We start from the raw sequence: 14,737 nt of genomic DNA on the forward strand, positions 1-14,737 counted from the left end.
TTTGTTGCATGTTGACCAGTCAGCAGAAAGACTATATGGTTACAATTAGGCCATGCAAAGCGTACAGATGCATGATAAAGGGAATAACACTTAGTGCAGGATAAAGTCCCTCAAAGTCCGATTATAGAAACATAGAATAATAGGTGCAGGAAAAGGCCATTCGGCCCTTCATCAGTACCTGTTCCTGCTATCTTCCCATATCCCTTGATTCCTTTAGCCCTAGGAGCTAAATCTAACTCTCAGAGGGTCAGAGGGTGCTGGTGGCCTTGCCAAGGCAGCTTGAGGAGTAGATGGAGTCAATGGAAGGGAGATTGGTTTGTGTGATGGTCTGGGCTGTGTCCACAACTCCCTGCGATTTCTTATCGTCTTGGATGCGCAAGGAGTTCAGACTTGGGTTGTGGTAACATGCTCATTAGAGCGAGGTGGGAGGGTGCGGGTGATGGAGAGGTTGGGACGTTTGGGAGTTCAAAGTTTACATGAGCACGTAATCTAGGCTGACATTTCAATGTAGTGCTGAGGGAGTGCTTCCCTGTTAAATATAATCTGTTTAATTAGTTATTAAAATTTCCCTCTAAAGTAATTGTAGATAATTCCATGGCACTAGTTTGAATCAAATGGATGTTCCCGTTGGCTTGGCTAAATTTGAATCTCCTAACCAACATGACAGTACTCAGATTATTTGATCATTATCTCATTGCTGTTCACAAAATGACTGCCCTCCAATTCTAAAGTGTCTAGATTTCTAAAATACTTAATTGGTTTTAGAGCACTTTCAGATGTCCCGAGTTTGTGAAAGATGCTATATTAAAATTCAAGCACAAGAGAAAATTCTGTATTTAAAAGGTGCTGCTGTAAAACCAGCAGAGACGAAACAAAGCAAAACATGGACATTCCCTTTTCCTTTATACTCACACCCTTTAGTTAGAAGGTTCCAGGTTGAAGCTCGACTCTGGTATGTGATCGAGTGACTGTGGTTGACCAGCATTGGGGAAAGGGGGTTATTGTTACATAGTTGTAATTGAGACATTAAACAAAGACCGCAGATACTACTATCAGGTTGATATATTAGATTCTGCATCACAATTCAAAAAACAGTAGATTGTCCTGGTCAACAACCCATCCTTGATTATTACCACACAAAAAACTGCCACTTGTTTCATTTACAGTTAAGTGGGACTTTGCTCATTTATTTTCCTGTTCAATAGGTATTGCACTTTAGAAATAATTAGTTGTAAAGCGTTCTGGGCTGTCCAAGGACCCAACTATAGAAACAATTAATCATAGAGACACAAGAGACTGCAGAGACTGGAATCTTGACCAAACACAAAGTGCTGGAAGAACTCAGTGGGTCAGGCAGCATCTCGGAGGAAATGGACAGTGTTTTAGGTCTCCCAACCAGAAATGTCATCTGTCGCCTGTCCATTCCTTCCAACAATGCTGCCTGAGAAAATATTCTTCCAGCACTTTGAGTTTTGCTAAATTCAGAATGGCTCTGTCCCCACTGCCTGCTGTTCAGATACTGTATGCTATGACTAGAACCACTCACAAGAAATAATACAAAGGATTTAACTTTTATAATTTTACTGTAAAATTTAAATTTCCTAATTTTACTGTTCGGACAGTAACATTTTAGAAAACGAAGCAAAATAAAAAGCTGCAAATGTTGGAAAATTAAAATGTGAACAATTCTGAAAATACGCAGCAAGTCAGATTCTCACTGAACAGGTAGCATCAATGGAGTTAAAAAAAAAAAGTTTCTCTTCCCACCGATGCTGCCTAACCTACTGAGATTTTATTAGTATTTTCAGCTTTTATTTTACATTTCAGAATCTGTCCTTCCCTGCCAACAATGATTCATGGCAAACTCCAACTTGAGAGTGCCAAATGGCTGCCAGTGTGTCCAGAATGATGGTCTCTGCTCAGATAAGGGCTCCTGCAATTCGATCTGTGTCCTTGCAAACTATGCAGCAAATGTGATGCGAGGTATATTTTTCTTTGGATCTTTATCACAAGCATGTAAGCCACCACCAGTCAATCTTGAGCTGAGAAAATGGAAGCCAAATAAATAAGGCATGTTTCCAGTTTACAATGATCCTTGGAAGTTCTCCTCAATCTGTGCAAGTTGTTGACAGCCTCCCAGGCAATTGGGAAAATGCTAATTCAAATGTTTATATGATTAATCTTTTAAATACTGTGATGCGTTTTCATAGTCAAAATTGAACACTGCGTTGAGCTGAAATTGCACAGGGTTTAACACGTCAAGAAGTTTGAAACTTAGGTCCACAAGTCTTCTGTCCAAGGGTTCCAAATCTGTGGCGTTTCAGCCACTCTCATTCACCTTTAAAACAGACCTTCCAGGGTCTCCTTTGCGTTCCCTTTGAACGCTGCCACCGAACCTTCGTTTTGCTCTCTACCTGCACAGGAGGTAGAGGTGGAGACTGCATGAAGTCGGGATATCAATGTACATTGATGGTGGCTAGGGAGGGACTGAGTTCCATAGTCTGTTCCAGAGAGGATTGCTGTTCTCTATATTCAATGTGTCCATTCCGGTGGTGACCATACTCAAACTTAATCCTCATTTCTCCAATCTTTGATTTAGGCAAAATATCTGGGATCCATTCAATTATAAAAGGAGTAGGTGCTTTCTGGTCGGGAGACATATTCCCTGGATGAGAATAAAAGTTTCACAGTGAAATTCACAAAAAGGACAAATTAACATAGCTTTAATCAAAAATCTGTTCCACATCTTATTTTATCCTCAGGCATACACTGGCCAAAAAGGTTTTTAACAAGCTTTTATTAAGTTCTATTTATTTGATTTCTCCTGGAGGAATGACAAGAAAGAGTAGTCCAGATATGCCAATAGACTCTCCGAATAGAACTAATTCACAAAAAAAAAAAATTAACAGCAGTCATGAATTAAGGAACAACGGCAGCATTAATATTCACCTTCAGATATTAAATGTAGAAGCACCCGAACATCAGTCACCAGCAGATATACTCACCTACTCTCAGGAAGGTCTTAAGTTCCAGTGGTCGAATAGTTGGCTGCTTTTCCATCCGACTGTAAGCCTCAGCAATACTTTCAACCTGAACCTTTGGGCACTTGAACAACTCATAAGTGCCATCACGGTTTTCAACAAAACTGCGGGTTATCTCCAATGGCATCTGTAAGACAGAAAGATTGGAAGAATTGTTAGCAGTCTCGAGAGCCATTTTCTGCTGTGCACAACTTTAATTAGATTAATACAATGTTAGCAAACTAAAATGTTTGTCTCCCAAACTTTCGAGTGGGTGATTTAAAAAAAATGTAATTTACCTAAGGCAGTGTTTTTGTTTTGCATTTCATTTGCATGATCACCTGTTTCAGATATTCTGAAGAAGGGTCTCGACCCGAAATGTCGCCTATTCCTTCGCTCCATAGATGCTGCCTCACCCACTGAGTTTCTCGCCTTTTTGTCTACCTTTAATCTCATTACTACTGTGCAGTGCAGAAAATGGCACTTGGGACTGGTCAGTTAGAAGTTTATGATTCAACTTTTATTTGAGTGACTCGAGTACAAAAACCTATTCTGACACACCAAACCAATACCGAGGGCTGCCAGAAATAAAGATTGGATACAAAATCACGAGAGAGTTATATCTCTGTGTCGTGGCAATATTTACCCTTCCAAAATCACAAATGACTCTTTGATTGTTGCCACATTGTGTTTCATGGATCTTGCTGTGTACATATTGGCCAAAACATTTTCTACATTACAACAACGCCCACACTTCAAAAATACTTTGTTGGCTGCATTGCATTATATAAATACGTCTTTTTTTCCAAAATTTGTCATCATATGGAATGTACTTCCAATTTTTTCCCCACACGTAATAGAAACAGATTCAGTAGTTACTTTCAACAGTGAGTTGGATAGATACTTGAACAGAAAACCTGCAAAACCTGCAAAGAGGGAAAGATCTTTGCTTTCACAGAATCCGCACAGACCAAAATGGGCCGAATGGCCTCTTCTATGCAGTATGATTCCATGACCAGTACATAGACCATGACAGCTCAATCAGTAAATAATTAAGCTATGTAAGATATACATTCTTATCTCCTCAGAAAGTGAAAATTCAAGGAACGGCATTCACTCCTGAGATCAAGGTTTGTTTTTGTTCAGGGCGGTTATTGTTAGCACAAGAAGACACCAAAATGCTGGAGTAACTCAGCGGGACAGGCAGCATCTCTGGAGACAAGGAATGGGTGCGTTTCGGGTCGAGTCCTTCAGACTTTGAACCAGCATCTGCAGTTCTTTGCCGCACATATTGTTAGCACAATGCAGATTTCAACCATCTCTCTTTTTCAATTCCCCCCTCCCCCACGATCCCATTTTTAGAACCACTTCTGAGAGATGTAATACCTACCTCGGGGATATCAAATATCTGTTTGATATGAAGAACATTTGTGATCTGCCAGGTGTACTTGGAGAACGTTCCCAGAGGTAATGCATCCTTACGAACAAAACCTGAATTCAGGTTACAAACAGACAAAGGGAAAGGAAAGATAGTTAATTTCTCCTGCTATTTCCTGAGCCCCCACCAAACCAACCTCACCCCATGGCAGAAGTTAGTGATTTAAAACCAACTGTTCAATATGTAACTTCAAATAAGTAAAGGTCTCAGTGGTTGGTCTATTTCTCCCTTTACCCTTCTCAAATCTATTTTGTTCTATTACAAGTTCTATGTTTTCCCCGCATACTATAACCAAGATATAGTCCTGGGGTCTGGTCTATTTTCAAGCTAGTATTCCACAATTGTCTCTAATGCATGATAGAGCATTTTGCATTACCTGTGGTGGAGTTAGGAAGGCGTTTCTTTTTACTTCCCATGGAAATTCTCTGCTGCAGAGCATCGAAGAAAGCCTGAGGGACGTGGAACACCAACGGCTCAGGTTTGCCTGCATTAACAACAACCTGCATTGAAATTACACCCTTGATAACGTGAACTACAGCTTTCAATCATGCAGCACCTGAAACAACAACTTGCATGTATAGTTCTCCTTAATGGCGTAATGTGTTTGCAAGGTTTAACAGAAATTTAATCAATCCAAATAAATCTTTTGACATCAACCCAAAGGAAGGCACCTTAGCGTAAGTGACTGACAGTATGGTCAATGAACAAATGGCTTGAGAGACAGCTCCCGAAGTGAGTGAAAATTATTGCTGTAAACACACAAAAGAGAAAAAGAGTCAGAGTTTTTTTTAAATTGTGTGTTGATGTAGAAAACGTTTAAAACACATCCCTTTCCTTCGCTCCATAGATGCTGCCTCACCCGCTGAGTTTCTCCAGCACTTTTGTCTCCTGTCCTTAGAATCTCTGAATGATCTCTGAGTGAATGATATATGAAACCAACATGCACATAATTTTGTGCAGCTTGGAAAGATCATGTTATGAAAAAGAATATTGGTGAATCACATCGGGTGCTGGTTAACACTGTCAAGGTTACTACTAAAATGCAGGAGCATTTTGAGAGGATACTTGTTGAAGACAATATTCCCCAAATGTTCTGATATATAATGAACTTTATGTCCACTATTTTAGTGGATTTGAATGCGATTCTAACTTCAGCAGGGCAGCCAACATCCTAAAGGACCCTTCCCACCCTGGACACAACCTGTTCCACCTGCTGCCCTCTGGCAGAAGGTACAGGTCTTTCAAAACTCGCACAAACAGACTCAGAGATAGCTTCTACCCCGTAGCCATACGTGAACTTAACAATGCAAAATAAGAAATAACACTCACATTCAACTGAATGGTTCTACCTCAGCTGCTATTGTTATTTATCTGTATTTTTTTTTAAATATGTATATATTTTTACCTTTTCTTATATATTTAAAATTGCTCTTGTGAATCGCACCGTGGGATTGACTTTTAAATTTCGTTGTACCATGTGCAATGACAATAAAGAGATTCATTCATTCATTCATTCATTCATTCATGTGATTCCAATATTTATTATGGGAACAAGCACAAAGTTTTTTTTCCTCAGCCACAGATTATAGTGATGAAAGTAACTGGTGCCTTAATGCACCATGTGGTCATCATTCAAATAAAATGGACGTGAAAATGGCATTGGTAATTTCTCCTAATAAACGTCACCACCAAGTAATGCAGCATTAAATTTTATTATTACAAAGTACGACTATGATAAAATAAAAAGTTGTTGGTAGTACTGTATTATCAGCAACAATTAGAAGACAATTCTACAATGCAAGAACCTTTGATTTAGTTATAGAGTTTATAAAAGCATATTGCTCACCATCGAATTGGTAATGCATAGTTTGATTGATCCGTTCAGTGACACCAGCAAGCCAATCTTGAAATGACAAGTTCACTTGTGATTCATCTATGGGTTGGCTCACAGCTGAAAGAAGGAAGAAAGGTCTACAGTCTACATGAGCTGCTGCACCAAAGACAAGAACATTTATATGTTGGGTGGTTGGTACCTTTTCTTTAGGCATCAGCCATTATCACTGTGGAACTCTTTCACACTGTTGGAAAGCAAACCATATTCTACCCTAATGTTGGAAAGTGAGAAATAACCGGCAAAGGAATTTGGACAGGAACTTGCTTAGTAACTAATCCACAGCATAATATCTTAGTGTTCCACCACACCAAACTGCTGACTATTTTTTTTTCTTTAAACCATTTTCAATGCAAACAGGAAAACCACAGCAAGTGGTTGCTACTGAGAGGGTGCCTTCTCATGTTAGAATTCCACAAATGCATTGTTGCCCACAATCGAACATCATTAACTTTACACCTACATATGTAGTAGGGCCATTCTTGGGAAAGTGAACCAGACTGTCACACACGTGACCAGGTGGCATCACATAAAGTAATACATTTAAAAACCCATTTATGTAATACATATAGATAGACAGATGGTTTGCTGATGACCTGCATGGATTTGGTGGACTGAAGGGCTGTTTCAGTGCTGTATCTATAACTGTGTTCTGATTTTGGGACAGAAGCTAAACGACAATGATAGAGAAAACTGGTTGATTAAAAGGAACAATTTGTAGGTGTGCAATGTCAGTCTATTACTGGACTATGCTGTTCCGTAGATTTGAGTCCAGTGGCTGAACAGCAAAGTCTGAACAGAGTTTCATTTCCTGATGGGCAATAAGATGCAATAATCTGCACTTAACTGATGGCTTAACATAATGAAATGTGCTAATGCACTTTGCAAGAGCATTAATGTAATAAATCTTGATACCAAGTCACATAAGGACAGCTGAATACCTAGCTACTACTGGTGGAGTGATGAAATCAGTTGTTTTTTTGAAATAGAATAAAATGGCAGACTTATGCATTATGCAACAATATAGGGTTTCAATTCCACAGCAGGACAGAACCATGGCCGGGAGGAGGAATCTAAACCGTTACTGACGTCAGTGAAGTCTGAAATGGTTTATGTGCTCCCATTAGTGATTTGACCTTGTTAATTGTGATGTTACCCAGGGGGAAATGTAGTGGTGTAAGTGCTTACCTGTTAAATCATCCTTTTTCCTCTTTTTTGTTTTTGAAATGGCATTGGCTGCAGCCTGAGCTGTGAAGTCCTGGGGGTAAATTGCCAGCAGTCGCCTCTCAGAATTCGGCTGAAGCCCTAATTAAAGTTGTAATCAATATTAGGTCAGCATCTCATAAGTAATATTCATAAATTCAATAGTGAATTAAGGAGTAAAATATTAATCCACAAAGAAGGCGAAAGATAACATTGATAGTTCAAAAAGCTATGTAGGTACAAGGTGCAGAAAGGAATGCATGTTTATGAACATGGAACTTGGAACAGTACAGCACAAGAACGGGCCCTTTGGCCCACAATGTCTGTGCCGAACGTGATGCCAAAACCATCACTTATTTACCTGCACATAATCTATATCGCTCCATTCCCTGCATTTAGCATTTGCTGATCCAAAAGTCTTTTAAATGCCTGCTTCAACCACCACCTCCAGCAGAGCATTCCAGGCACTCACCACCTTCTGTGTAAACTTGCCCCGCACATCTCCTTTAAACTTTTCCCCTCTCACGTTAAAGCTATCCTCTTCAGTATATGAATTTTCCATCCTCTAAAAAAGATTCTGTAAACTGCTCAAGCAAAATATGAGATGCTGCTCCTCCAATTTGTGTTTAGCCTCACTCTGACAATGGAGGAGACCAAGCACATAAAGGTCTGTACAGGAATGGGAAGGAGAATTAAAGAGTTCAGCAGCTGGGAGATCAGGTTGGTTCACATGGGCTGAGCGAATACCACATGCTTTCTTTACCACTCTGCCTATCATTGTTACCACTTTCAGGAAGTTATAGACTTGGATACCAAGATCCATCTACACATCAATACCGTTAAGGGTAATGCCATTCATTAATTGTGTATTTTCCCCCTTACATTTGCCCTCCCAAAGTGCAACACCTCACACTTGCTTGATAGAAACTGTCTGCCATTTCTGAACCCATTTCTGTAGCTAATCTATGTCCCATTGTATACTTTGACAGCCTTCCTCACAAAGCCACAATCTTGGTATCATAAGAAACTTACTAACCAACCCGTCTATATTTACATCCAAATTATTTAGCACAGATCTCTGCGGAACACCACTGGTCGCATACATCCAGCCTGAATGTTGTCCCTCCACCAAAACCCTCAGTCTTCTATCATTAAGCCGGTTCTGAATCCATATGATCTAGTCATTATTTATCCCATGCATCTTAATCTTCTGGATCAACCAACAATGGGGGATTTTATCAAATTCCTTACTAAAATCCATGTAGGTAACATCCACCGTCCTACCCTCATCGATCACCTTCACCACCTCTTCAAAATCCTCGATCAAATTGGTAAAACATGACCTGCCATGTGCAAAGCCGTGCTGGCTGTCCGTAATTAACACATTCTCATCCAATTGGGAGTGAATCCCATCCCAAAGTACCCTTTCCAATAGCTTCCCAACCACTAACGTGAGGCTCACTGGCCTATAAATCCCTGGGTTCATTCTACTTCTTAAATAGAGGAACAACATTAGCTATTCTCCAGTCCTCCAGGACCTCGCCCGTGGTTAAAGAAGATGCAAAGATGTTCTTCAAGATTGCTTACCCAATCTTCTCACTTGCCTCCCTCAATAGCCCTCTCAAATCCCATCAAGTCCTGAGAATTTATCCACCCTAATGCTCTCCAAGAGCCCCAACACCTCCTTCTTAATCTCAAATTAGTATTCTCAATTTGCACATTAGTATTTCCAAAGTTGATGAGGTTAGAAGATGGAAGTCTGTGTTGAACTTCAAGTCATTCCAACATTATTTGGAAATTCAGTATTTAATGCAGTTTAATTTATATTCATATCTTTGCACCTACCAGTAGAATCAAAATTGATGAAATATGAGAACTCTTGCCCTAACTTCTCATCGCTAGCAAAAGCACAAATGCATGCATAGAAGTGGATGCAATGTTTTGATGTCTCCTTTTTGTTGCTGCTGGATTTGCTGGCTTTGAAGGCCTGGCAAGAACAGTAGAACTTGTGCTCCATAACACCTTTAGTCCTAGTTTTCTCATGGAAGGAAACGTGCAGAAATCCTAAACTGTGCTTCTGGCTAGCTTTGCACTTCACCACCATGATAGTTTTAGTGATCCGCTGCACCAGGGGCCCACTCGATTCAGTCGCCAAGTTCCAGATAGCCTGCTTTATTTCAGTGGTCACTTGAAGAGAGTTCAACACAGAGCTCTTAAGCGTATGTGGTGTGGCTTCCATATGACATTCGACGGAAAGCTTAATATGCTGACATTGGTTCTCAGCACCTCCTTGAGAAGATACTTTGAAACACGTGGGGACCAAGCATCGGCCTGTTATATGGGTAATAATGGTTCCCTCCACTGTCTGAATTGCCTCAGTTGTGCCCAGTTCCACAAAGCCTCTGTAGTCAGGTCCTCGATCTCGAAGTCTCACTGAGTACACCTGCGAAGAAGATCCGGTGACAATGCGGACAGCATCGACGCTGGGTTGTTGCTTTCGAGCTCCATCTCTGAAGACAGCACCACAACTTTTGTTCTTGCAGCTCAAACCACGAGTACCATTGAATGTGCCGCACTTTGGGCACTTCTTAATTCCCCGTAAAGTAGGTTTGCCCAAATCAGCTAAAAAAGCCGGAGTTTTCATCTTGTCTGCATGTTGTTCCATTTTTCTTATCAGATTAAAACCCTACAAGAGAACAGAGATTAAACTTGGCAAAGAAAACAAAGTAAGGCCTTAAAATAATTACACTGAAGCACACATATAAATCGGAAAAACTGGCCTCCATCAACAATAAGAACTACAATGATGGGGTAGCTACCAGATACCAGGACAAGCTGATAATGGTTTAAAAAACGTACATGTTGCTATTAAGTAGGAGGATGGTGATGCAAGAGTTCACACAATACTTTACAGCTCGTGTAGTTTCATATAGCTACTATGTACGATACGAATTGCTTCATAGGGGCTAAGCGCCAGAATTCCTTCCCTAAACCACCTTGCCTTTTGTTTTATTTCTTAAATTGTTGCTTAAGACTTTTCGATCACTTGTCCTGATTTCTTCTCCTTGTGCTGTATAATTTTTAACATACTTTCTCCCGATTACTGACTGAATTATTGAATGAAACATCCTGGTGGTCTTGAAGGGTGCAATATAAATATGTTCCTTTTTCTTTCACCTCCTCTCATCCTTCACCTACAAACTGCATCCTGTAATATCACCGAAAATCTAATATTTTATTGCCTTTCACATTTCCAATCTTTTTAAAGTTAAACACCATGAAATGTGCATTAAAATAAAATCAGCTAATGTATCACATTTTCTTGTGTAAATATTTGTAATTAATATTGCTAAGCCCTGCCATAAAACTGCATTAGCAATGTGAAATACTGGTCTTCACCAGTAAGTTGTATTAATCACAACAGAAATGCTTGAAATAGTGTTTAAAACTAAAGGATCTTTACCTATCACCTTTCATGGTCTTGAAACAACCTATAAGGTCAGTGTAGCAACTCCAGCACTTCATAAAAAACATTTACTCAATAATGATGAGCAACACCTAACATGCTCTGTAATATTTTTATTTCTCTAGTCTCCCTCTCTTCTGCTTCAGTCTGAAGAAGGGTCTCTACCTGAACCATCACCCATTCCTTCTCTCCACAGACCCACTGAGTAACTCCAGCAGTTTGTGTATGGCTGCTTTGATTTGTCGTTTACACATCTAACATGCTCTTAGTACCATTTCTGTGTCACTAGTCTCCCTCTCCTGTGATTCACAGTCTGAAAAAGAGTCTGGAGCCGAACCATCAGCTTTTCACAGATGCTGCCTGACCCACTGAGTAACTCCAGCAGTTTGTGTCTGTCTATTTCGATTTGTCGTTTTCACACCTTACATGCTCTTTGTACCATATATGTGTCTCTAGTCTCCTTCTCCTGTGATTCACAGTCTGAAGAAGAGTCTGGAGATAAACCAACACATTCCTTCTCTCCACAGATGCTGCCTGACCCACTGAGTAACTCCAGCACTTTTGAGTCGAGCTGCTGTTGAGTGAGTGACCCGCCTCCGTCGGGTTGTGATTGGCCCGGAGCCCGGGCGGGACCGGGAAGGCCGCGATCTGATTGGCGATCCCGGTTGTCAATCATCCCCGGTGGGGTGGGGTGTGGGTGCGCACCCCCAGCAGAGCCGGCGACAGCAGCCGTGATGGCGGCGCCGCGTCACTCGGGCCGTGGTCTGCCAACACAATGACATGTAGAATAAAGTACACGTACCTTGCTGTGGAGGTGCTTTAGCCTTCCCTCCCCCTTCTCTTCCATGTAAACGCCCGCTCAGGGCCGGGCTCCCCTCAGACGCGCCGCCATTTCGCCTTACAAACCCGCTCGGCGCTGCGCTGTAACGACAGCGGCGATTGGCTGCCCGTGGTCACATGGGCTCAGCCCGGCCCGCAGCGCCTTCTGGGATATGTAGTCCTCAACTCAGTTGGTGTCAGCCCGCCCCCAGTGCCTTCTGGGACATGTAGTCCCAACTCTTGGTCTCAGCCCGCCCCCCAGTGCCTTCTGGGACATGTAGTCCTCATCTCTGTTGGTCTCAGCCCGGCCCCCAGTGCCTTCTGGGACATGTAGTCCTCATCTGTTGGTCTCAGCCCGGCCCGCAACGCCTTCTGGGATATGTAGTCCTCAACTCAGTTGGTGTCAGCCCGCCCCCAGTGCCTTCTGGGACATGTAGTCCTGTTTAAGAGGGAACTGCAGATGCTGGAGAATCGAAGGTTACACAAAAAAGCTGGAGAAACTCAGCGGGTGCAGCAGCATCTATGGAGCGAAGGAAATAGGCAACGTTTCGGGCCGAAACCCTTCTTCAGACTGATCGGGGGCGGGGGTAGGTGGGGACAAGAAAGGGAAAAGGAGGAGTAGCCCGAAGGCTGGGGGATGGGAGGAGACAGCAGGGGGGCTGAGGAAGGGGAGGAGACAGCAAGGACTAACAGAATTGGGAGAATTCGATGTTCATGCCCCCGGGGTGCAGACTCCCCAAACGGAATATGAGGTGCTGTTCCTCCAATTTCCGGTGCTGCTCGCTGTGGCCATGGAGGAGACCCAGGACAGAGAGGTCGGGGACGGAGTGGGAGGGGGAGTTGAAGTGCTGAGCCACCGGGAGGTCAGCTTGGTTATTGCGGACCGAGCGGAGGTGTTCGGCGAAACGATCGCCCAACCTCCGCTTGGTCTCACCGATATAGATCCTCATCTCAGTTGGTCTCAGCCTGCCCCCCAGTGCCTTCTGGGACATGTAGTCCTCATCTCTGTTGGTCTGAGTGCAGTGGAGATACAGGTGAACCTTTGTCGCACCTGGAACGACTGCTTGGGTCCTTGAATGGAGTCGAGGGGGGAGGTGAAGGGACAGGTGTTGCATCGTTTCGCCAAACACCTCCGCTCAGTCCGCAAGAACCTACCTGAACTCCCGGTACATTGTTGAGTAGTGTGACATCCGCAGGGAAGAAGCTGTTCCTGGACCTCCTGGTCCAGCAACAGAGGGACCTGTAGCGCCTCCCGGATGGTAGGAGGGTAAACAGTCCATGGTTGGGGTGAGAGCAGTCCTTGGCGATGCTGAGCGCCCTTGGCAGACAACGCTTGCTTTGGACAGACTCAATGGAGGGGAGCGAGGAACCGGTGATGCGTTGGGCAATTTTCACCACTCTCTGCAGTGCTTTCCGGTCGGAGACAGAGCAGTTGCCATACCATACTGTGATGCAGTTGGTAAGGATGCTCTCGATGGTGCAGCAGTAGAAGTTCACCAGAATCTGAGGAGACAGATGGACCATTTTCAGTCTCCTCAGGAAGAAGAGACGCTGATGAGCCTTCTTGATCAGAGTTGATGTATTGTGGGTCCAAGAGAGGTAATCGGAGATGTTGACCCCTGATGTTGACCTCAGTCCGTCCCCCCCCCCCCCCCCCCAGTGGCTTCTGGGACATGTAGTCCCCATCTCTGTTGGATCCAGTGAAGATCCCACACCCTGGTTCTCCAACTAGTTTCACTGTTCATAAGATAAACATTGTCCGTAATAGTAGGTCTATCTTCGGTGAAAACCAGCATCTGCAGTTCCTCCCGCCACACTACTCGTTTCACTGTCCGTGAAAAGACACAGTCCATAAGATTGTTTATCTTCGGTGTAAACCAGAATCTGCAGTCCTCCCTACACACCACTAGTTTTACTATCCATAAGATAGACTATCTTATGGACAGTGTCTATCTTTGGTGTAGAGGTCCTTCTCAGATGTACAGGGCCCTTGTGAGACCACACCTGGAGTATTGTGTGCAGTTTTGGTCTTCAAATTTGAAGGACATTCTTGCTATTGAGGGAGTGCAGCGTAGGTTCACAAGGTAAATTCCCGGGATGGCGGGACTGTCATATGTTGATAGAATGGAGCGGCTGGGCTTGTATACTCTGGAAATTAGGATGAAAGGGTTTCTTATTGAAACATTAAGGGTTTGGACACGCTAGTGGCAGGAAACATATTCCCAATGTTGAGGGAGCCCAGAACCAGGGGCCACCGTTTAAGAATAAGGGGTAAGCCATTTAGAATGGAGATGAGGAAACACCTTTTCAGAGTTGTGAGTCTGGAATTCTTTGCCTCAGAGGGTGGTTCTCTGGATGCTTTCAAGTGAGGCAGCATCCGTGGAGGAAGATGGACAGTATGATGAAGGGCCCCAACCCAAAGCAGGGCTTGTTTTGTTTTCCTCCACAGATATTGCCTGACTTGCTGATTTCTTTCAGCTTTTATCTTTTGAATAAAATTTCAGAGTAATAAGAGGTAGCAGATATAGGCACCTTCTGCAGTGCAGCCACTGAAACATTTTATTTTACACTCAAGTCCAAAGCCAGCGGTGACTGGGGGCAATATGACTGCTTCCAAAGTTAAGGTGGCTGAGGAATAGAGCTTGCAACCATTCAACACAGCTGTGCATCCCACAAAGGAGTTTTTGTGTGCTTTTTAGCTGGAAAAATGGGTTGGAAAGGACAGCTGCCTCAGTGAGCATAACTTAAGTTTTGCTGCACTTAGTTTAAAAATATATTTCTAGCACTCCAGCCCTATTTAAAGGCTGTGACTCTAGCTATGTATGTCCTTCCACTTCAAAGATTTTAACATTTGTAAGGCTCAAGATAATTTTTCCAATTACCCAGTAAAACTCTGTGAC

The 14,737-nt window shown here is 42.8% G+C and overlaps 1 protein-coding gene across 1 annotated transcript; it reads right to left on the reverse strand.

Annotated features, from left to right (window-relative positions):
• Window positions 1–1,772: 1,772 nt before the first annotated feature.
• c35h2orf42 (chromosome 35 C2orf42 homolog) lies at window positions 1,773–11,978 on the reverse strand. The gene is made up of 8 exons (XM_055662379.1): window positions 11,821–11,978; window positions 9,398–10,238; window positions 7,538–7,654; window positions 6,305–6,409; window positions 4,835–4,942; window positions 4,411–4,511; window positions 3,006–3,168; window positions 1,773–2,665 (listed from the first exon to the last, which is right to left on the reverse strand). Exons 1-8 carry the CDS (start codon window positions 11,863–11,865, stop codon window positions 2,457–2,459), a joined length of 1,689 nt encoding a protein of 562 aa, XP_055518354.1. The 5' UTR covers window positions 11,866–11,978; the 3' UTR covers window positions 1,773–2,456.
• Window positions 11,979–14,737: the final 2,759 nt, after the last annotated feature.

The sequence above is a fragment of the Leucoraja erinacea genome, chromosome 35 (genome assembly GCF_028641065.1).
Source record: "Leucoraja erinacea ecotype New England chromosome 35, Leri_hhj_1, whole genome shotgun sequence".
Lineage (NCBI taxonomy): Eukaryota > Metazoa > Chordata > Chondrichthyes > Rajiformes > Rajidae > Leucoraja > Leucoraja erinaceus.